Source organism: Delphinapterus leucas, chromosome 19 (genome assembly GCF_059928025.1).
Source record: "Delphinapterus leucas isolate spDelLeu-1000000601 "Yukka" chromosome 19, BTC_Dleu_Yukka2, whole genome shotgun sequence".
Taxonomy (NCBI): Eukaryota; Metazoa; Chordata; class Mammalia; order Artiodactyla; family Monodontidae; genus Delphinapterus; species Delphinapterus leucas.
This window is the reverse complement of record NC_143147.1, coordinates 6,692,458-6,714,583: the sequence shown is the minus strand read 5'-3', so window position 1 is coordinate 6,714,583 and position 22,126 is coordinate 6,692,458. Positions and strand designations below refer to the sequence as shown.

The following is a 22,126-nucleotide window of genomic DNA, read 5'->3' as shown; positions in this document are numbered from 1 at the left end:
CCTCCCTCCCCGGAGCAGAAGCCCACCGAACTCCTCCCGATGGAGCCTCAGGGCTACGGCGACCCTGCTTCTGCTGAGCCCAGACATGCAGACCATCGCATGCTGCACAGAGCATCACTCCCATGCACCACAGTGCTGGCGTGTCGCTGACTGGATCTGAGGAGCAGACAATTTAATAACAGTGAACTAAACAAGCCCCAAGATTAAGAGTAAAAATGGTACAAATGAACTTATTTACAAAACAGAAATACAGTCACAGGTAGAAAACAAACTTACAGTTACCAGGGGGAAAGGAGGGGGATAATAAACCGGGAGACTGGGATTGGCACGTACACACTACTATATATAAAACAGGTAACTAATAAGGACCTACTGTAGAGTACAGGGAGCTCTACTGAATACTCTGTAATGACCTAGATAGGAAAAGAATCTAAAAAAGAGTGGATACATGCACGTGTGTAACTGATCCACTTTGCTGTACCCTTGAAGCTAACACAACATTGTAAATTAACTGTACTCCAATAAAAAAGAATAAAGATAATTTAAAAAACTTAAAATCAATCAATCCATCACAAGAAATAATGCACCCCAAACTCAGGGGTCCCCAACTCAATGGCATTCCTGTGGATTCCGTGCTCTGAAGCAAGAAGACAGGGCACTGCATCTCCCACACCCTCCTGAGAACAGGCAGCCCTGCTGGGTTGAGAGGCAGCACAGGCCATTCTGGGTGTGTTAATTCCAACCGTCTACACAGGCAGCATGTGGCTCCCAGTTAAAGAGGGACCCGAACGTGTTCGAAAATGCTGCACGACCACTGAGCCTGAGGATACAAGAGACTGAGTAACTCAGCATCCGTGGCGAACGAGGACGTGTCACAAGCCTCCAGCAGGGACCAGAGGACACCAGCACAGATCTTCCAAGCACGTCAAACCTGTCCTCCTCCGTGGGCGCTGGTCCTCCGCAGAAAGAGCCTCCGCTATGCGGGCCGAGCACCTAACCACGGCCATCGGTGACCGCGTGGCACGAGTGCCCTGAACACAGTGAGTGCGGTCGACCGCTTGGCCCACCTCCGGGTGTGCAGCGACGGACACTCGCGTGCAAAGTACAGCAAGAGCGGGCGGCTGTGACGTGCACAGACATGCCCACTGCACAACCGCAAGTACCCTTGTGACCAGGGACCCGAGGACCATCGTTTACTGTAACTTTGTCTTCAAAGTTCAGCTCGGCTGGACGGTCAAAGATTTGGAAGCAATGGGATTTAAGGACTGGCGACAGAAGATCCGGGTGGGGACGGGCACAGACTGTGCTCACCAAGGAGAAGCCCGACAGAGGACACTCACCGCCAGGTGGACAAAACGGCCAGTTGTGGGAGCAGACGGCTCGCTGAGAACCCCCGCCCCACTCCATGAACAAAGGGGCCATCGAGATGGGGACGGGGCTGTCTCAACAGGCTCGATGTCAGGTCCTGACCCTGGCTCACCAGCTGGCCCTGCCGGGCGCCCACTTGGCAACTGGACCGGCACTAAGGCCCAGGAGCAGCTGGCCACCTGCCGGCAGCCCCACTACACGGAGGCCAGAGACGCGTCCTCACGGGATCGAACCCGTCTCCCGGACGCGGGTCTGCCTGCCCTGCCTGTCGGCACCACCCCCCGCAACGACGCTCCGCCAGCCCCACGGGACACAGAGCAGGGGCCTTGTGTCCACGTGGCTGCCCACTGAGACGCAGGCACGAGTCTGTCTGCCAGGACAGCTCAACGCTTTTAACCAGAGCCTGCGACCGGAGCGTGCGGGTCCTGGGGTGGAAGGGTTAGGGTTGGGCGGGCTCCGCAGCTTTACACCAAGAGCCCCACCGCGCGTCTTCCTCCCGGGCCTGGAGAACTCTGCTGGGAAGGTCTCGGAGCCCCGGGGGAGCTGCCTGCAGGCACGCAGCAATGGTCCTCCTGCATGTGGAGAGACCCCCGGGCAGGACTGCTGCTCTGGAACCCAGGGGCACTCGCTGGTACTTCCTGATGTTTCCGCGTACGTGAAGTGAAGGAACATGTGACAGAGGCATCCAAAAACAGCACGCTTCAGAAATGAAGGGCGGACCGGGGGGTGGGCAGAGTCGGAACCGCACTGGCCAGGACGGGGGCTGCTCTCCGACCACACCCTCCGCCTTCTCAGCACCCGGGGAGCCACACACCCGTATCGCCGCACCGCATCCCAGGTCCTGTAATCAAACTCCAGCAGGGGTTCCTGTGTTTAAAGAAGCCCCTCGGGTGGCTTTTAAGTTCGTCAAAGTCTGACAGCCCACGGTATCCTGAGTCCCAGATTTGTCACCATCCTGCCCCCGGGAGGAGGGGACGCAGGGGGCATGGACTTCCCGGCCCAGGGCAGGTCTGGGCTGGAACAAACCGAGAAGGGGCTGGTGTCACAGATGGGACTCGCGTGCTAGTAAGGGAAGACGGGCCAGTTTTCAGAATAAAATGTAGCTTTATTACGACACAGGAAAAGACTACAAGCCATTAGAGAGAAGAGCCAAACAGTCCCTCAAAACGACAGGTGAAAGGGACGCGGAAACATCCCAGTAATAAAATCCACAGCACAATCATTGGGATCTCGTTCTTACGATTTCTGTTTTCAAAGTTATAGTAAACGACGAAACAAGTCACTTGAATTGTCAAAAGAACGGCAATTTTATACGACGAAAGCATCCACACCGAGCAGAACTACAACGGCACGAGTGTACGTGATGCAGCAGGAGCATCCTGGACATTCTGGCGCCGACGGGAGGCCCGAGGCGGCCTGGAGAGGGCCCGGGCCCAGCCCCCGCCCCCGCTCAGGACACCCAGGGAGAGCCCACTGTCTCACTGTAAAGCGCTGACACGGCAGCCAACGTCTCACAAACACAAGTCACTTTAAACACACTAGCCGGGGAGGAAGGGTCACCCAGGGATTCCTCAGCGGTCTGGACATCGACACGGGTGGTGGTTTGAAACAGGAAACCATTTTCCCGTATTTAGTAGCTGCATCGGGAGCTGAAAGAAAATAAATTCCCCAACCCATCACGCAGTTCTTTGTTCCTGACGAGGTGACGTCAAAGCAGGACCTCAGCGCGCGGGACGGGGGGCGGGCGCGCGTGCAGGCAGCCGGAGCCTCACCGCGCCCCCCAGGTAGTTCTTCCAGCCACAGGGGAATCTCAGCAGCAGAGAGATAAGTGCTCAGAACACCAGGCCAGAGGGAACAGAGGGTTAACTTCGACATAAAAATTCAAAAGAACACCCAGAAAAGAGAAACGGCCTCACTGTCTCCTGAATCTTCACATCCTTGGAGCAGCTGAGCCCTGGACATGAGTGGGTGGCAGGGGAGGGGCGCAGGGCTGACCAGACCACAGGCGACCCGCCAGAAACCCCGCGGCCAGTACATCTCCTCTGTCGCCACTCTGCACGGAGGCCCAGGGCTCCAGGGCCCTCAGAGCAGCCACAGCGGACGGGCCACGCGGGGCAGGTGCCTGAGCTGCGTCACTGAGGACTCTGCTGGGTACGACGCCCCCGCCGCAGGACCCCAGCACCTTCCACGGGGGGAGCAGGAGCCACGCCGCGCCCAGACCCGAGCAGCCGACGAGCTGGACCTGGTTCACGGTCTGTCGGCTGAGAACCCGTTACACGTTTTTAAACAGTGAAAACGGCTGAAATTTTGTGACGTGGCTAAAGTATATGAAATTCAACTTTCCGTGATCATGTAAAGTTCTACCGGAACACAGCTGCGCTCATCCACGCTACCTACAGCAGAGGCCACAGGGCCCACAAAGTCAGAAACATCTACTACCTGGCCCTCTGCGGAGAGCCCGCTGACCCTGCCGCAGGTGAACGTGTTCCTCTGCAGGAAAGAAGCCTCACGGTTCAGGGGACACTGGCTCGTCCCCCGTCTCTGGGCTGGAATCTCTCAGAGACGGACAATCTAAGTTTGGGTGTGAACAGACAGATGCGTGCGAGACGGCTCACAAGGAACAATGATGCTGCACCTCCCCCGTCAGCCCCTCCCACCAGCTCAGTCCCGGCCGTCTGTCCTGCGGCAACAGAAGCTACCGGAACGCAAGGCAAAGGCACCCAGAGCCAGGATGCAGCCCCCCTGGAGGCCACCGCATCATCCGACACACCCGCCGGCCAGCAGCGACCAGGAGAGCTCGTGGGACAGGTGGCCAGGAAGGACACCCGGGAGGGAAACAGTGAAGCCACTGGAAACGCTTCAGGTACTAAAAGATTCATACGACAGAGACCGTTCCCAGCGCAGCCTGATTCTCCTCCACTGAGCCAGGCAGCTCTGACCAGGTCCAAGATGCCTGCGGGAGGGGTGGGGGGGGTGGGCAGGGGGCAACAAAAACAGCACCGATGAAAAAGCAAGATCCACTCTCCAGGATAAAAGGAAAACGATCTAAATTTCAGCCTGAACTCAATAATTCACTCACATTACCATCATTACGTTTAAGAGATTCACCATTGTGGAAAGAGAGAGAAAGGGGGGCGATATGCAAACGCCTATTTCTAAAAAACGGGGATCTGCTTCCACATGCAGGACAGACGTGCTCGGAGGCCCCACGGGGTCTTCAGCTCCACAGGCTCCGGGGCTCACGCCCGAGTCCGCGCTGCACACGGACACCAAACTCACCAAGAGAAAGACCCGCGAGGCCTGCATCTCCTCCACCTCCTGCTTTCTGGGCCCCAGCATGGAATGGCTGGCGCGGGGGCTGCGCCTGCCCCGGCTCGCAGGGGACACAGGAGACACTCCGGCGCACGTCTCCTCTGCCCCCACCCCCCCCAGCCCACCTCTTGCCAAGTGTCCACACAGCGTGACCCCGGGCACCCAGATGACTTCGGGGGACTTGCCGGTGCGCCGACGGCTACTCGTACTCCAGGAACTGTTTGTGATAGAAGAGCAGGTACCTAAGGAGGAGAGAGGACAGAGCACGCTTACTTCCACCTCCCAAGGGGTCGGAGCAAAACCACCCTGACCAGGACAGCTGCGCTCAGCCTGTCACCGCAGAGAAGAGACGGCAGGGAGGCGGCAGGGCCCCCAGTCCATGACCAGCCCGGCCTCCGTCCACCTGCTGTGCCCTGGCTGTGGCCGCCCCCCGGCCCTGTACACGGTCCCTCTCGGAAGGACGCTGGCCCCGGGTCCCTGCCCCAGCCCACCCGCCCGGCCTCCTCACGACCACCGCAGAGCCTCTCAGGGCTGCCCCACTGCTCGCGGCTCCAAGCCCAGACGCCTGCTGGAGCTCAGGGCAGCTGGGGTGGGGCAGGAGCCCCGCGGATGGTCTGGAGACTGAGGGAGGCAACGATGAGCAGGAAGGAGCGAACGGGGCACAGAGGGGTGACGCGGCCCCGGGGCCCCGCGGGACGCACCCCTCACTGTCCAGCACGTCTGCAATGCCAGCCTTGGTGATGATGGCATCGTCACACTTGAACCACTGGTCCTTGTGCTGCCGGATGAAGCTGGTGTAGTGGCCACTCTCCAGGGTCCCCTGGTGGTTGACCACCGCAAACAAGGAGTACCTGGTTTGGGGACGGTGGCGGGAGACGGAGGTCACGACCCTGTCCCCACCAGGGACCACAGTCCCCACCGGGTAGCCGCCTAGGAGCAAACGCTGACAGGCGACGGCACCACGGGAGAGGAGAACGGGCCCGCCTGGGAGGCGCTGTTGCTGCTCTACCCTCCCCGCCGCCAACAACAGGAGGGACGGGGAGAGGGGCCTCACCGCGATGCGGTGGGGCGGGGGGGGAGGCCCCTCCCCGACAGAGGGTAGGTGGCAACACGACAGGAAGCAGGCCAGTGGCCAAGAGCAAGCAAACCCGGCCGCTGCCCCTCACATGCAGCACCTCCTGGGAGACGCAGGTGGGCCTCCCGCGAAGCCCCCGGCCCCACTCGTGCTCAAGGTGCCACTCACTTGTTATCGTTACTGAGACTGTCCACCGGCTGCTGGTACTGTCCGTTCATCCTGTTCTCTTTGCTGTAACAAACGGCGCAAACTCAGGCTCGATTAAAACAGTTCACTAACAACCCATGGTTCACATGGTATCATGGGCACCAGGGACGCGCGACACCGGACGCCGTGCTGGTGCGGCTTCCACGGGTCCGCTTCCCCCAACAGCTCCATCTCAGGCAGAGATGACCCCCGAGTTACGGTGGGGAAACCGAGGCCCAGGCTGGGAAGCGGACTGCCGAGATCGAGGCTCAGAGCCGGCCCAGACCCACGTCTCCCTGCCAACCCCCTGGCGGGCAGGCAGGCAGCCTCCCCAGATCGTCCTGAGGCCCCGCCAACACTGGACTCAGGCCTCTGTTACTTTAAGCCGCCCCGCCTGTGGTTATTATTCACTAAGGCAGCCCTCCTACCAGGAAGCGTCCTCCTATTTTTGCAAAGGTAAATTTCAAGTCGTCCCTGATACAAAGACTCCAAAACAAGATAAATGAAACCTACAACCACAAAACCACTGTGTCGATTTGTATCCAATCTCAGTGCCTGTGGCTGAAACGCCTGAAATGCTGCCCTGAGCCAGCTGGTAGGAGGACAGCCTCCCTCACACAGGGACGGTCCTGGGGTGAGATCAGGACAGTGAGGTGTCACGGACGAAGTGACATCAGGGCCCACTGGGGCCTCATCAGGGACCTGGTGCCACGCCCACCCGACCACAGACACGGAGGACGAACCTGGAGGCCATGAAGGGGGTCATGTCCAGCTCCAGGGGGAAGGACACGTAGGTGGTGATCTTGCGCCGAAGTTTGGCCGAGTGTTCGAATCGCTGCAGAAGTGGGGGTGGGAAGGCTGTAGGGCTCCTCCGACAGCACAGTCTCTGTGGCTCCCTAAGTGGGCCTTTCCTGCATTTTCCGAACCGCCCTTGGCCACAGCTAGAGCTCAGAGTCCACAGGGCGACATAACCCACAGGGCTCAGCCCAGCCCTGAAATGATGGGCCCAACAGCATGTGTGGACCTAGCACGGTGCCCGGTGGGAGAAACAGGTAGGGCTGGGGATTTGGTTTCTGTCTTACATCCTTAAAGGGTCATGAAATAAAAGAACGAGCAACAGAGACTGTACGATTTACATGTAAAATCAGATCGCAAATACCCAGGACCAGCAAACACACTGTCTCTGCTGCATATTCTTTCATAGTACATCATACACACGATTCATATTTGCTACTGGCCCTTCACAGGAACATGCCGACCCCCAGACTAGACCTTAATGCTAAGGGTCCTTGCTTTCGAGTAAAAGAAAATCGGAAAACTTGGGGTGAGGATAGAAGAGCTTGGAGGAGAGGAGCAGTAAATCCCTAACCACCCCCCACCCAGAGTAACTCACCCTATTTTCATTATGAAGCAATTACTTTCTGATTCACGGGCAAACCTCCCGGCGACAGACACGAGCAGAGTTATTTATAGGCACCACCCTCTTTGCTCCACAAGCACGGATGGACTCTGCACACCCACCCACCCTCAGGCCCTGGACGTGCTCAGGGAACTCACTTTGAGATGGAAACAGGCCACGATGGGCAGCTTCTTCATGGTGAGCTGCTTTGTGGACTCCTGGTAGCTATGGCAACCGCTACACTTGATCTTGGCACTGCTTCCTAAGTGCTCTGGTCTGGTAAATCTGCAACGCATTGAAAACATGTATTTTTAGGAAAAAAAGATGGCAGCAGTAAGAGAGGAAAAAGAGAAAAGTTATTTTATCACTTTCAGGGGGTTCACGTCCTTCCTAAAAACACACACACAATTAGGGACATTTATAACTTCACAATGAAAAAGCTATTCCTTCCTTTCTCTTCTCTAGCACTTCAAAAAATATTTATCCTCAACTTTTTTGGAAAATGAAAGTCTGGTGAACTCAAAATAATTTTCTAACTACTGTTAAGACCCAGCAATCAAATTTGTCCCTGAAAAGTGACAACCAGCACTCACGCAAAAACTGTACATGAGTGGCTACTGCACTTTTATCTGTAAAGGCCAAAAAAAAGCCCGGAAGCAATGCAGACGTCCTTCAGCAAATGAGCGGTTAAGCCGTGTACACCATGGAATACTAGTAAGCAATAAAAAGGAAACAACTGGTGATGCACACAACCTGGATGAATCTCCAGAGAATCAGGATGAGTGAAAAAAGTCAATCCTTGAAAGGTTACATGATGTATGATTCCACAGATATAACATTCTTGAAATGTGGAGTTTCTAGAAATGGAGAACAGATTTGCGGCTGCCAGGAGTTAAGGAGGCAACAGGGGTAGGAGGTGCAGGACGTGTGGTTGTGAGGGACCCTGCGGGGGTGCAAGCACCCTGCATCTTAACTGCAGGGATGTCGAGATCCTGCTGACCGTGACATTGTGCTGTAATTTTACAAGATGTTACCACTAGGGAAAACTGGGGAAAGAGTACACAGGGTCTCTCAGGATTGTATCTTACAGCTGCACGCAATTATCTCAAAATAAAAAGTTTAATTAAAAACGTTTTCATCACCTTCAGAAAAGGCCACGAGCCACAGCAGGAGGGCGGCCCTGCTGGGTGTGACTCTGTCCGTTAGTCACCAAAGGCCGCGGACCTCCAGCCTCTGCCGGGGTGGGGGGCACTCAGGGACAGAAACAGCTCGTCTGCTGGCCATCCCGTCTTCCCTCAGCTTTCGTGCGGGAACGTGGGGCCCTAGGGGGCCTGGCTTTACCAGGACTTTCCCCGAGCAGCCACGAGGAAGGGCCCCCTCCCCACAAGGCGTGGACGCCTCACCTCCGCAGGCAGTCCGTGAGGGTTGTGGTTCCCGACGCGTGGCTCTCTCCGTTCACCACGCTGCCCTCGCTCCCAGGGCTCAGTGGCCAGAAGGGGGTGGAAGAGCCAGGCAGGTCCAGGCTGATGTCCCAGAAGGGGTCGATGGTGGTGGAGACCCCACTAGGAGCAAGCAGGGGGCACGGGTGAGCACCACGGCCCGGGGGCGGCGCGGCGACCAGGCCCCGCGGCGCTTGGCCGGCAGCACCGGGGCTGCAGAGGCCGCACTTACTGGCACACTTGGCAGGTGACATCGGACTGCAGCCCCCCTGTGAAGATCTGGTCTATGATGCAGTTGCAGTGGTTAGGGTTGTTGGCCTTCTTCCCATTATCATCACCTGGAAAGAGACGGCGGCTCTGGGACCCTGGGCCCCCAAGGCAGCCAGCCCACTGCCAAGCCGCTGACCCAAGGGGCAGAGCTGGTGCAGCAGGAGGGCCCAGGTTTCCACAGGGGCGCGGGAGGGACGCGCCGCGTGCTTTCAGTTTCTCCCCCTTGCTCCTCCCTGTGAAGAGTTCCCTGCCATCCACCTGGCAGGCCCAGTAACAGGCCCTGAGAAACAGCCCCCACCCTCACCTCTGCAGCGCCTACCTGTGCAGCGCCCACCTGTGCAGTGCCCACCTGTGCAGTGCCCACCTGTGCAGTGCCCACCTGTGCAGTGCCCACCTGTGCAGTGCCCACCTGTGCAGCGCTCACCTGTGTAGCGCTCACCTGTGCAGTGCCCACCTGTGCAATGCCCACCTGTGCAATGCTCACCTGTGCAGTGCTCACCTTTGCAGTGCCGGTGCAAGACGTCCAGGGCCGCGATGAGGAACTCGTGCGCGTCCTGCTGCTCGTAGCCCGCCAGGTGCCGGGCATGCGTCCACACCAGGTGCAGCAGCTTGTATGGGATGTGGGGGGACCGGTGCCCCGAGTAGAACTGCTTGGAGAGAAGGAGAAGCACCCTCGTCAGGAGCACGTGCCTCCCTTGAACACAGACGCAAACGCTCACGTCTGACAGCCGCCCGGAACCTCCGCTGGCGAGCGCGACCCAAACAAGTCATTTCCTTTCCTTTTCAGGCAAACTGTGTTTTCACAGACCTTGAGTCTGCTCAGAGTTTTCTCCATTCCCACCACCTGTTTTCTAGAAATAAGCCAAAACGATGAATGGCGACAAACTTTTGTCAAACACACACACACACACTAAAAGGTGACTTGTGCCGTGTGAAACATGTACCCCCATAAACCTGAACCTAAAAACCAACCTGACAGAGATGAACTCACCACCAACAGTGCCCTAGTGAGGCCCCCCCCATCAGCCCGTTCTCCAAGGCACCCATGTCCCCGTTTTGGCCCAACGATATCATTCAGCTTGCTCACTCCTGTGACCCCAGGAGCCGCTGTCAGGCTAGGCTGTAGGTATGTGGGGACTGGCTAAGCCAGGCTAGGAGTCGGGAAACTTCTGAAAAGGGCCAGACCGTGAATAATTCCAGCTCCACAGCCAGATGGGTTCAGGCAGCCGGGGCCCAACAGGGAAAACGAGAGGACGTGATCAAAGGCTGACAAAACCAGACCCGGCCGAGTCTGCTGGCCCAGGGCCGACGCCTGAAGAACCCCTGGCTCCCCGCAGCACCCGAGGGAGCGGCTGGGCTGCACTCCCGCTCTGAGAAGGGGGGGTCCAGCCTGCGAGCCCGTCGGGACAGAACCTGATGTCCACGGCAGGGGCCCAAAGACAGAGGCCTCTGGTGACACACACAGTCAGCAGGGCCGGTAACAGGAGACCCGCCCGTCCTATGGACAAAGCCGGAAAGCGGCAGGTGACGGGGAGGGGCTGGCACCTGCCACGTGCACCCCTGTGAGGCAGCCGCGAGCCTCTGCAGATGACCAAGTGCCTCACCCAACGATCCCTCTTGGGAAGGACGTGCAATTCCACAGTCGGCACGTCTGTGGATGTTCAGAGCCCACCCCGTGACGGCCCGGCCCCCTCCCGGCCCAGGCGCACCTCCTGGAAGAGGGAGGACATCTCGCAGACCAGGCAGGAGCCAGGGCTCTGCATCTCGCAGCGGTGCCGGTCGGACAGGAAGAAGTCGCGCAGCAGCGGCGTGTGTGTCAGTGCCTGCACGATGCAGTTCATGAAGCACGTGTTCCCGAGGTTGATGAGGCCGCGGAGACCTGGCAGGCAGAGTGCGGGGCGGGGCTGTCAGGGCCCCGGGCCGGCTGGGCCTGCCGCTCCCTCGAGAAGCAAGAGGACTCGGAGGGAACCTACTTCTAACGTCTGCGCTCCACCCGTGGGAAACGTCCGAGGCGTGCGCGTGCCCACCCCCACCAGCCCTCACTGCCCAAAGGCTCCCAGTAACAACGGGGCAGGGCAGGGAGGAGCCTCTGCGACAAGCTGACAGCCACGCTGCACCTCCCCGGAGAATGCACCTCCACCGGGCCGCGCCCGCCCACCTATGGTGCAGTTGGACGTGATCTTCCGTCGCTTGGGGTTGTGTTTCAGCAGCTCGAGCTCCCGTTTGGTCGGCTCCCACGTTGAAAACTTCTCCCCGACGCCTAAGCGGGTGGAAGGTGCCGTTAGCTACGCTCTGATCGTGTCTACGAACCAGCGTGGTGGTAGCACAGCGTTTATCAGATTCAAAGGCGGGCAACGTAGGGTCCTTCTAAGACCCTGTTCCAGACAGTGGAAGGAGCTTCTCTCAGAGAGCGTGCCGTGAATGGGCCACATTCCCAGAGGAGGAGAGGAGAGCGGGACCCTGGGGGACAGCTGCCCCAGCACCAGCGGTCTCCTCTGCCCTAATTACGCCCTGAGCAGAGGGACCACGGCACCAATGCCCACAGGGAGCGCTGGGTGGCGACGGGGATGAAGGGGCGGCCGTACCCACCAGAGACTTAAACCAAGGACGGCAGCAGGGCCACCTGCGCCCCAGCGCATAGCCTACTCCTCAGAGGCACTGGCTCCACGCACCTAGAACTCGACACACTCTGAAAGACGCACCGTCCTGCTGACAGATGGAATCGTGGCATGATTTTAGAAGAACCCTACTTTTTCCTGGGACGTGCATTTCCTAGCCCTGCGGTTTGACTGTTCTGCACGAAGAAATGACATCCTCAGCCTTAGCCTCACCTGCAACGTTACTAAAGGTTGGAGGTGGAAGAGAACAGGAAGCGGGCTAGAGAGACTGTTCTCCAGAGAACATGGGCTCATCGGCTCTGACGACCGACAGCCCTGGCTTGTGCTCCGTTCTCTAACATGGCACGTCTGCAAAGGAGCACAGTTAAGGCAAAACATTGTAAACCACATGCTGGGTTGTGTGTTCTCTGTGGAGAGACGGTCACAGGCCAGTGGGGCTTTCTACACCTATTACTGTTGTGACCCATGACCGTGTGCTGGAAATGAGAACAAGAAATAAAAACCTATCAGGGAAACCAAAAACAGGCGGCTGAGCAAAAAAGAAAAGAGCTGCACAATGTTCACGCGTGCTGCTGACTACGTGCCAGCGAAGGGACGGGAGTGACGGCACGGCTCCACGGCCACCGTGCAGTCAGTGGGACACACGTGCCGCCCCTGCCCCGTCCCCCGCATGAGCCCCGCGCCCTGGTAATAAGGGCGCCTTAGCGGGAAGGGCACTAGAGGAACCTCTTGTCCTGATGAGATGACTCCGGGTGGGCTCCTGGATGGGCACTGGCCACCAGAAAGACCAGGGAAGCTCGGAATTTGCAGCACCCGCACGGCCAGCCCCAACTCCTCCACAGAGGGGAGGGGGCTGGAAATGGGGTTAATGATCCATCAGGCCTCCAGGAAGAAGCCCCCATAACATCCCAGTAGCACGGGGTTCGGGGAGCGAACCAGGTGGGTGAACATTCCACACCGAGTGGGTGATGCACCCCAACTCCACAGGGACCCTCCCCAGCCCTGCCCCATGCCTCTCTCTCTCCATCTGGCTGCTCATCTGTGTCCTTTATCACATCCTTTAATGACCTGGTGAACCTAAGTGTCTCGCTGAGTTCTGTGAGCTGCTCTAACAAACGCTCCAGTCCAGGGGGGTCCTGGGAGCCTCCGATCTACAGCTGGACAGTCAGGAGCACAGATGAGACCCTGGACTTGAGACTCCAGCATCTGAAGTTGGGGAGGGGATCCCGTGGGGCCTGACACCTCCAGGCCGACTGTGTCAGAACTGAGTTGATCCGTAGGATACCCAGCCGGCGCCACAGGGAATTTCTTGGCAGGGAACTGACCCCCCCCCCCAAAAAAAACACTTGGTGACCAGAAGTGCCGGGTGTGAAGGGTTCTGTGCCAGTAAAGGAGACTCACGGGAGAGAAACACTCATCAGGGAAGAGCTGGGTTGTTCCTACACAAGGAGGAAAGCCTGGAGTTCTCCCTTTACGGCTACAGAGGCCCCGCACAGGACGGAGGGCGCACTCCTGAACTAAGGGGCCTCAGCGGTAGACTGTTGCATTTTTCTTCTGGGAAGTTTAAGTCTGTGCTGACACAGACTTAGCATAACCTAACCAGTTAAGAGGGTCTTTTCCAGTTAAGAGTTTTAATAGAGATTCAACGGTAATTCAATGAGAAAACAGTCTGCCCTCCTGGAAGCAATCAGCACACACACATCCTGCAGTCACCGAGGAGCTGCTTCCTGGGCAGCTACCGGGGCGCGGGAGCGCGAAATCCCTGCGGACACTGTGCCTGGTTCAGCCCCGTGCCGGCGACCGGAGAGGGTAGGCTGGGGGTGTCTCTCTCAACCCCGGCTAAGCCCTCACAGCAGCCGCAGGCCTGTGGGCACCGCGCCTGCCTCCCCTGGCCCCCCGTGAGCCTGCAGGAGGGAGCAGGCAGGTGTAGGGGCTCCTCCCCTTCAACAGAACCACCCCCCTCCCTCCCCATCCCCACCACGCCCTGACAGACAAGGGGGGCAGGGAACGCAGGGCTAAGACACAAGCAGCCATGCAGATCTCAGGAAAACCAAACCTTGCATTTTCCAAGCTTTCCGCTGTTCCTCTTTGGCAATGATTTCTATGTCTTTGTCATAAATGTAGTCCTGACACAAAAAGCAGTAGATACCTCCATACATAAGCTCTATGGCTGAAAAGAGAAAAGAGGGAAGAGACAAAATTTAATTAAAAGTCGAAAGGTAATGCTTCAGGACACAAATTAAACAAGCAAGTTTTTTAGGCATTTCACTGCACCGTTTCTCAAAGCAGAGAAGCCCATTATTACAAAAGGCTGTCCCCCCACTTCAGATGGTGTGTCCTAAGCAGATGAGGCACGTGAATTTTTTTTGGAAGCTCCCGCCAAGGGCTGAGGAACCTGAGGGAGAAAGAGGTGCCACGACCATATTTTACGAAGGACCCGACCCCCAGGTACCAGGACCCTCCACCTATCCTCTGAAACAAGGGAAGCTCGCATTCATATCAGCCCACGAGGACGTGGCGTCCGGATGGGCAGCACAGCCCCAAGCAGACAGCCTGGAGGGCGTGCCCAGAGCTCCCGGTGAGCAGATCCTGCACTTTCTAAACTGCATCCTCCACAAAAACAGGCATGAAACCCAGCCCTTAGTTACTTCCTCACAAAGATAAACAAGAGAAAAGTCCTCGAAGCATCTGGAAGGAACTCGCTCAATTCAACAATTAAAAAGAATTCCCCTTACCCTCAGAATGGGCAAAAATATTTGCAAACAATCAACGGACAAAGGATTAACCTCCAAAATACATAAACAGTTCATGCAGCTCAGTATTAAAAAAACAAACAACCCAATCCAAAAATGGGCAGAAGACCTAAATAGACATTTCTCCAAAGAAGACATTCAGATGGCCAAGAAGCACATGAAAAGATGCTCAACATCACTAATTATTCGAGAAATGCAAATCAAAACTGCAATGAGGTATCACCTCACACCAGTTAGAATGGGCATCATCAGAAATTCTACAAACAACAAATGCTGGAGAGGGTGTGGAGAAAAGGGAACCCTCTTGCACTGTTGGTGGGAATGTAAATTGATACAGCCACCATGGAGAACAGTACGGAGGTGCCTTAAAAAACTAAAAACAGAATTACCACATGACCCAGCAATACCACTACTGGGCATATACCCAGAGAAAACCATAGTTCAAAATGGTTGAACTAGGGGACTTCCCTGCTGGCGCAGTGGTGAAGAATCCTCCTGCCAATGCAGGGGACACGGGTTCGAGCCCTGGTCCGGGAAGATCCCACATGCCACGGAGCAACTAAGCCCGTGCGCCACAACTACTGAGCCCACGTGCCACAACTACTGAAGCCCTCACGCCTGAGCCCGTGCTCCGCAACAAGAGAAGCCACTGCAATGAGAAATGAGAAGCCTGCATACCACAACGAAGAGTACCCCCACTTGCCACAACTAGAGAAAACCGGCATGCAGCAACAAAGACCCAATGCAGCCAAAAATAAATAATTTTTTTTAAAAAAAAGGTTGAACTATGGACAAATGCACCCCAATGTTCACTGCAGCACTGTTTACAGCAGCCAGGACATGGAAGCAACCTAAAGGCCCATCAACAGACAAACGGAAAAAGAATATGTGGCACATATATACAATGGAATATTACTCAGCCATGAAAAGGAACAAGATTGGGTCATTTGTAGAGACATGGTGGACCCAGAGACTGTCACACAGAGTGAAGTCTGAAAGAGAAAAACAAGTACTGTATATTAACACGTATATGTGTGGACTCTAGAAAAATGGTTCAGATGAACCTGTTTGCAGGGCAGAAATAGAGACACAGATGTAGAGAACAAACGTATGGACACCAAGCGGGGAAAGTGGCAGGGGGCGGGGGGATGAACTGGGAGATTGGGATTGACGTATATACACTAGTATGTACAAAATAGGTAACTACTAAGAACCTGCTATATAAAAAATAAAAATAAAATTCCAAAAAAAAAAGAGAGAATCCCCTTGACTCAGACTCACCAAGGGACAGCAGACGTCTGCCAGGCGACGGGACGCAGCTCAGAGCACAAACCCGGCCCCGCCACCTGCCAGCTGTGCACCTCTGAGCACCTCTGAGCTCACCCACGTCCCCTGTGGTATAACAGGGACAGCAACAGCACTGACACAGGTCTGCATGGTCACTAAGTTCATATAAACAACTAAGCGGCACGCACCTCCTGGTAAATGGTAATGTCTTAACAAATCACAGCTTTTATCATATTTCATGTCTTTTTTTAAAAATTATTATTATTTTTTGGCTGTGTTGGGTCTTTGTTGCTGTGCGCAGGCTCTCTCTAGTTGCGGTGAGCGGCGGCTACTCTTCGTTGCGGTGCACAGGGCTTCTCGTTGCAGTGGCTTCTCTTGTTGCAGAGCACGGGCTCTAGGAGCGCAGGCTTCAGTAGTTGTGGCACACGGGCTCAGTAGTTGTGGCGCACAGGCTTAGGTGCTCTGCGGCATGTGGGATCTTCCCGGACCAGGGCTCAAACCCGTGTCCCCTGCATTGGCAGGCGGATTCTTAACCACTGTGCCACCAGGGAAACCCCCATATTTCATGTCTTAAGGTACAAAGACACAGGTCAGTGATACTGTGGTGGATCAAAAGCAGATCTATCAAGACTCAAAGTAGCAATTTCAGAGAATCCCAGGCCTACCCCTGCCCCTCCCTAAAAATCTACAAAATTCCGACCAAGTCTCTGCAAGTCCACGTCGAGGCTGCTCTGGAGGCCGGGGCCAGCTGCCCTGCGTTCTGCCCACTCCTGGGCAGTGTCACTCCTGCCCCGGGGACCAGAGCAAGCTGGCAGAGGCGGGCTTACGGTGGGAAGGAGGGACACTTTCAGGGAAGCAGTGGGGTTCAGCGAGAAACAGGCCAGCCGCACGGCGAGGGCAGAGGGAGGAGGCCCCATGTCCCCAGATGAGTCTGCCTCCCACCCGCTGTGTGGGGCTGGGACCGCCAGGAGGGGCGGGGGCCGACAGCGGGCGCTGGGGCCCCGGGATGAAACGAGGAGGCGGCTTCCCTGACCCCAGCCCCACACAAAACTTCACTCCACACGGTCAGCAACCTACATCACAGCTAAAAGTATAAAAACTCAGACACAAACGGGTAAGCGTCACGACCTCAGGTTTGGCAATGGATTCTTAGTCTGACACCAAAAAAGCATGAACAACCAAAGAGAAATGCTGTTATTGCACACTTAAACTACGGTACAGTGTAAACATTATTTTTATATTCAGTGGGAAACCAAAAAAATGTGTGTGCCTCGCTTTATTGAGATATCTGCTTTATTGAGTTGGTCTGGAACCGAACCCACAGTTATCTCCAAGGTCTTCTGGCATCCAAAAGAAATGAAATCGTTATGTCCACAAAGAAACTCACACATGCATGTTTATAGCAGCATTATTCATAAAAGCCAAAGGTGGGAACCCAAATGTCTATCAGTGGATGACTGGATAAACAAACTCTGGAATATCAACACAAAGGAATGCTATTCAACCACAAAGAAATGAACTGACACTTCATGAACCTTGAAAATCTGCCGAGAGATAGAAACAGACACAAAAGGCCGTGTGCTGTATGATTCCTTTTATATGAAATATTCAAGACAGGCAAATCCACAACTGAAGACAGATCAGCGGATGCCAGGGCCCGGAGAGGATTACGTAACAGAGACACGTATTCTTCGAGGAGACGAAAAAGTTTTGAAAATAAAGAGAGATGGTATTTCCACACACCACATGGCAAGTGGCTAAATGCACTGAAATATACTGGTTGAAATGGTTAATTGTGTGTTCTCTGAATTTCACCTCAATATGGAATTCAAAAACCCAATGCAACACCTACAGTCAAGGTAGTTCCTCCAGAAAATTATCTCACAGTCAAGATAACCAAGGACAAAGGCTTGACTGCATCAGGACAAAAGGCTGAGCAGACAGTCAGTGGTCCCATGGTACCCAAGGCGGGGCTGGTTCCAGGACCCCCCGCGGACACCAGGATCCAAGGATGCTCAAGCCCCTTGTAGAAAATGGTGTGGTATCTGCACATAACCTACATCCTCCTACACACTTTAAATCACCTCCAGGTTGCTTTACCTAATACAACGTGAGTGCCATGTAAGTAGCTGCCTGGACCAGACAAATTCAAGTTTTGCTTTTTGGAACTTTCTGGAATTTGTTTTTCGATCTGAGCTTGGCTGGACCTGCAGGTGCAGAACCCATGGAAACAAAGGGCCAGCTGCCCAGGAACCCAGCTGCCTGGATGCGGGCGAGACGCTCCCAGTAAGAGAGGAGGCCGTCAACCCACTTGCCCGGGAACCCAGCCGACAGGCACCAGGCAGGCGCGTGTCCCCCTCCCTCCAGCCACAGGAGGATCCTGAGATGGAGGGAAACGTCACCCGCTCAGAGGGGAGGCCGATACGCTGCCCTCTTATGCCCACATACATCCTCACACCCTCTGGGAAAACTAAAGTAACGCTTCCTAGAGGCAGACACAAAGCTAAAAGCACTCCTTTTACAGCCTCTGTGGCTCACGCAGGTAACATCCACGGGCCCCTGTGACTCGACATCAAATAAAAACCTGTACGAAACTAAGAAGCACGAAACCAAATCTTACTCAGTGACCTGGACCCCAACACCGTCCCGCACAGCAAACCTGCCGGCAGTGGGTCAGGACGGGCCCTTCCTCCTGGGGGCCACTTCCGCCACGTCACACCAGGCAGGGTCACAGGGCAGGTCGGACAGAGGAGCAGAAGCTTCGTCCTCCCACAGGCCGCCAGCAAAGACCCCATAGCTACCGACGTGCTGGTTTTAACTGAACACTCGCAAAAAAGCAAATACTCAGACGAGGCTCCCCGTGGGCCTCTCACGCCCCTCCGCTTAGAAGCCGCAAGCCCTGGGAGAAATCCTTCTAAGCGTCCACGTCAGGCCCCAGGGTTATTCTGCGGGGCTCCCAGAGGCAGGACTCGGCCCAGGAATCACGGCTCCTTGGCCCTCAAACGTCAAGCCGCCGCTCTGAGGGGCTCTAGGGGTAACGGGGAGCAGCTCGAGACGCAGGGCCGGGGGCGGGCGATCCCTTTCCTGCCAGGGCTCCTCTCCCGTGCCCTCCCCTGCCATGTGGACACAGAAAGCTAAGCTTTGGCTTTGTTAACACACACGCACACACACGCTCACACACACAACCTGCAATAAACTCCTGGGCTCTCCCATTTTGTGGTTTTGTCTCTTGAAGAAAACCTTTTAAAACTTATTCATTCTGGCCAAAGTAGAGGCAGAGTTTATCAATCAGGTTGATAAAATTAATAAGCACACCAATTTCTCGAGTGACTTTTGTAGATGATGCTAGGTAACAATAAGATTCTCAGCCCTTTGCAGTGCAAAGGTGTTTCCAATTTTCCATAACCCTTTTAACCACAGTATCACAGCCCCGGTGTGAGAGGAGCCTAAGCAGGTCTGGTCCCAGAATCAGATGGTATTAAGCACAAAGATCTACATTAACTCACCACCACAGAATCCCACCACACCCGTCCTGCCCCATCAGACCTTCCCGCTGGTCCCTCGGTGGGGGAGGGGCACGGGATTGCTGACCCCGGCCCTGCCGGGCAGCCGCTCACCCACAGCCTGTGAAGCACCACCAGGGCCGCCAGCTCTCCTTCCAAAAAGGCCACTTAGCTCCTGGTGACAGGCTGACCCCCAGCACTGGCTGCAAGCTCTCAGCTGCAAATGAAATGAGGCACGGCCTCCGGAGATGACCGAGTTTGAATGAGCCCATTCCTACTACTTAAAAGGCCCGAGAATATCTTTCACTGGAAGGCTAGGTCACACCAAGTTACGTTCTAGAAAAGGGTCTGTGGTCTGGGCCTTCTGAAAGTGATTTTCTTACAGATATCCTAACAACCTCAGCATCGTTTGACAGAAAACACAATCCTCAACGAGGGAAACATTTAGTGACAACGGTCAGAAAATCAAGCCAAGAGCAAAACTCAGCTTCGCGTCACCTCTGGAAGGCACTGCTGTCTGAATATGAAACGTGAGCTCACCTCAACGCCAGCCTCTCTGCAAACACTGACAACACTGCAAACCCGTTACAGAAATCACTGAATTCACCCAGTACCCCCCACCCCCACGCTGACACCAATAACCTAAAGCTGCATTTAAGACCTGTGCAAATTTCTGCCCGACCTAATACCTAACCGTGCTTCTCAGAGAGAAAGATGAGTCTCTGATGCTCCGTTAAAGAAAGTCACCGTTCAGGGTTACACGACTTTACGTGACCTCAGGCACGCCGGGCACGTGCCCCTCTCGTGGGTTCAGTTTCTCTCTTTCCTCTCCCCCTGGAGTTCCACGAGGAGAGCACAAGCTATTTCAGACAAAGGTGGACTCCCGAGAGAGTGGAAGGTCACATTCACAGAACGAGAGTCGGGGAGGTGACCCCACAGCCCAGGAGGCGTCGTGCAGTCTCACCCAGGTTGTGCCTTTTCGCCTTGGCGTGCTCGTGAATGTGCTTCTTCGTGAAGCAGCCAAAGAAGACGCAGTGGAGGCACGAGTGCAGCCGGTTCAGGTGGACGCCGCATACGTGACACACGCACGACTTCGCCTGAAATGCAGAAGAGACAGTTAGAAACCAGGGGTTCTCGGAAACACCAGGGCAAGGTGATCCCAACGGGCGCAGCTCGGGAGGAAGGGAAAGCCCGGATTTCCTCTCAAGGTCTCACTGCCTAAAAGGTCATTTCATTAATCCTGTCAGTTGCCCCCCAAAAGGCACGTAGGTCATTTAGCTCAGAAGTGGCTCCGTGTAAGAGACCTCGGCCCCTTCTCCAACTCAAAGCCGCTCAGACAAAGTGCCTGGAGCTCCAGGAGCTGTCAAGGTCCTTCCGCATCCAACGGGGCCCCCAACCCCAGGTCACCTTTAACCTGCACTTCACTTGCAGTTTGATATTCCAGGTTCCAAGACCACAGCAAAATGCAATCTGCACTGGCAGGCAGATTCTTTTTTGTGTGTGTTTTTGTTTTTGTTTTTGTGGTACGCAGGCCTCTCTCACTGCTGTGGCCTCTCCCATTGCGGAGCACAGGCTCCGGACGCGCAGGCCCAGCGGCCATGGCTCACGGGCCCAGCCACTCCGCGGCATGTGGGATCCTCCCGGACCGGGGCACGAACCGTGTCCCCTGCATCGGCAGGCGGACTCTCAACCACTGCGCCACCAGGGCAGCCCGGCAGGCGGATTCTATAATCCATCAATCCAGATGAATATGAATCAAAGCAATACACAGAAACAAGAAAAAGAACGGTTTATGTCCGAGAACCAGACCATGGAAACCTAAAGTTTTAACCTCAGCGATTATGAGCACCATGGTAAACAATTCTCGTTCCCCCAAACCACCCAGGACGCCTGGCACGACAATTGCACCCGCGCCAACTATGAACCTCTGCAGGCCACCAACTTGAACTCCCAGCCTCTACGATGACACCGCATGACACAACCCTCTCGCTCTGACGGGGATGCAGGGAGCCTGGGGTGAAGGGAGGTGGAAGATGAACAGGGCCTGGGAGGTAAGGTTAAAACAGAAAAGGCCCAGAAACAAAGGACAGCAGCACAAACATGACACGGACACGGGCGCCGGGTACTGGAGCGATTACGCCTTTTGATCCTCACGGCCAACCCCGAGGAAGGCCGCGAGCCCTTCTGACGTGCGTCTGCTGGTGGCCGCACAGCCGGCACGTGGGCTAGGACCTCTTGACCCCGCAGGCCACGCTCCCCCACAGAGCCCAGAAGCAGCCCCTCCGAGCCTCACTCTGCACACACAAGACCAAGGCAGGAGCCACCCGGGGGCCAGGCTGACCGTCCACCCTCGATGGCAGGCGTGGAGGGCATGGCCTGAGGACGAGGCACAAACCTCTCTTCACGTGAAACTCGAGTCACAGTTTTTTCACCAGGGAAAGCTGCACAGAGACTTCGTAGAAGAGCAGGAAGTGGTGCAGGGGAGCTGGGGGAGGGCGTGTGGATGCTCCCTCAAGACGAGAGCCCCGAGGCTGGAGCACGGGTCTGAGGACAGGCACACAGGGTGGCCAGACCACCAAGTTCCTCGATGCCAGGTGCTCAGCTTGAGAAACACAAATCCTCATGGGCAGCCACAGGCCAACAGGCCCTGTCCTGGAAGCACAGCCTCAGGAAAACCTCACGCCCAGGCTGATCTCCCACCTCCACGTACAACTTATCTCTGGATCCAAATGCAACTCTGATCATTACCACCGTATTTCTTCTTGACTAAGAGCTGCTCTCGGGACTCCCCTGGTGGCGCAGTGGTTAAGAATCCACCTGCCGGGCTTCCCTGGTGGCGCAGTGGTTGAGAGTCTGCCTGCCGATGCAGGGGACACGGGTTCGTGTCCCAGTCCGGGAAGATCCCACGTGCCGCGG

General features: G+C 55.9%; 1 protein-coding gene across 7 annotated transcripts in view; it reads right to left on the bottom strand.

The window, feature by feature from the left end:
- Positions 1-4,771: 4,771 nt before the first annotated feature.
- The window catches only part of USP22 (ubiquitin specific peptidase 22), a 32,578-nt gene continuing 15,223 nt past the window's right edge, over positions 4,772-22,126 (bottom strand). Inside the window, exons 3-14 of one of the 7 annotated variants that reach the window (XM_089900149.1) lie at positions 20,175-20,307; positions 13,724-13,837; positions 11,208-11,309; positions 10,759-10,928; positions 9,534-9,699; positions 9,012-9,117; positions 8,744-8,902; positions 7,499-7,625; positions 6,685-6,776; positions 5,924-5,986; positions 5,382-5,531; positions 4,772-4,922 (exon numbers count right to left, since the gene is read on the bottom strand). In XM_089900149.1, the coding sequence (XP_089756275.1) occupies positions 4,880-4,922; positions 5,382-5,531; positions 5,924-5,986; positions 6,685-6,776; positions 7,499-7,625; positions 8,744-8,902; positions 9,012-9,117; positions 9,534-9,699; positions 10,759-10,928; positions 11,208-11,309; positions 13,724-13,837; positions 20,175-20,307 (1,425 nt within the window). In that variant the 3' untranslated portion in view covers positions 4,772-4,879. Of the gene's footprint in view, positions 4,923-5,381; positions 5,532-5,923; positions 5,987-6,684; positions 6,777-6,800; positions 7,027-7,498; positions 7,626-8,743; positions 8,903-9,011; positions 9,118-9,533; positions 9,700-10,758; positions 10,929-11,207; positions 11,310-13,723; positions 13,838-20,174; positions 20,308-22,126 lie in introns of those variants that run through there. The other 6 variants (XM_089900151.1, XM_089900150.1, XM_089900152.1 and 3 more) reach the window with 6 other exon arrangements.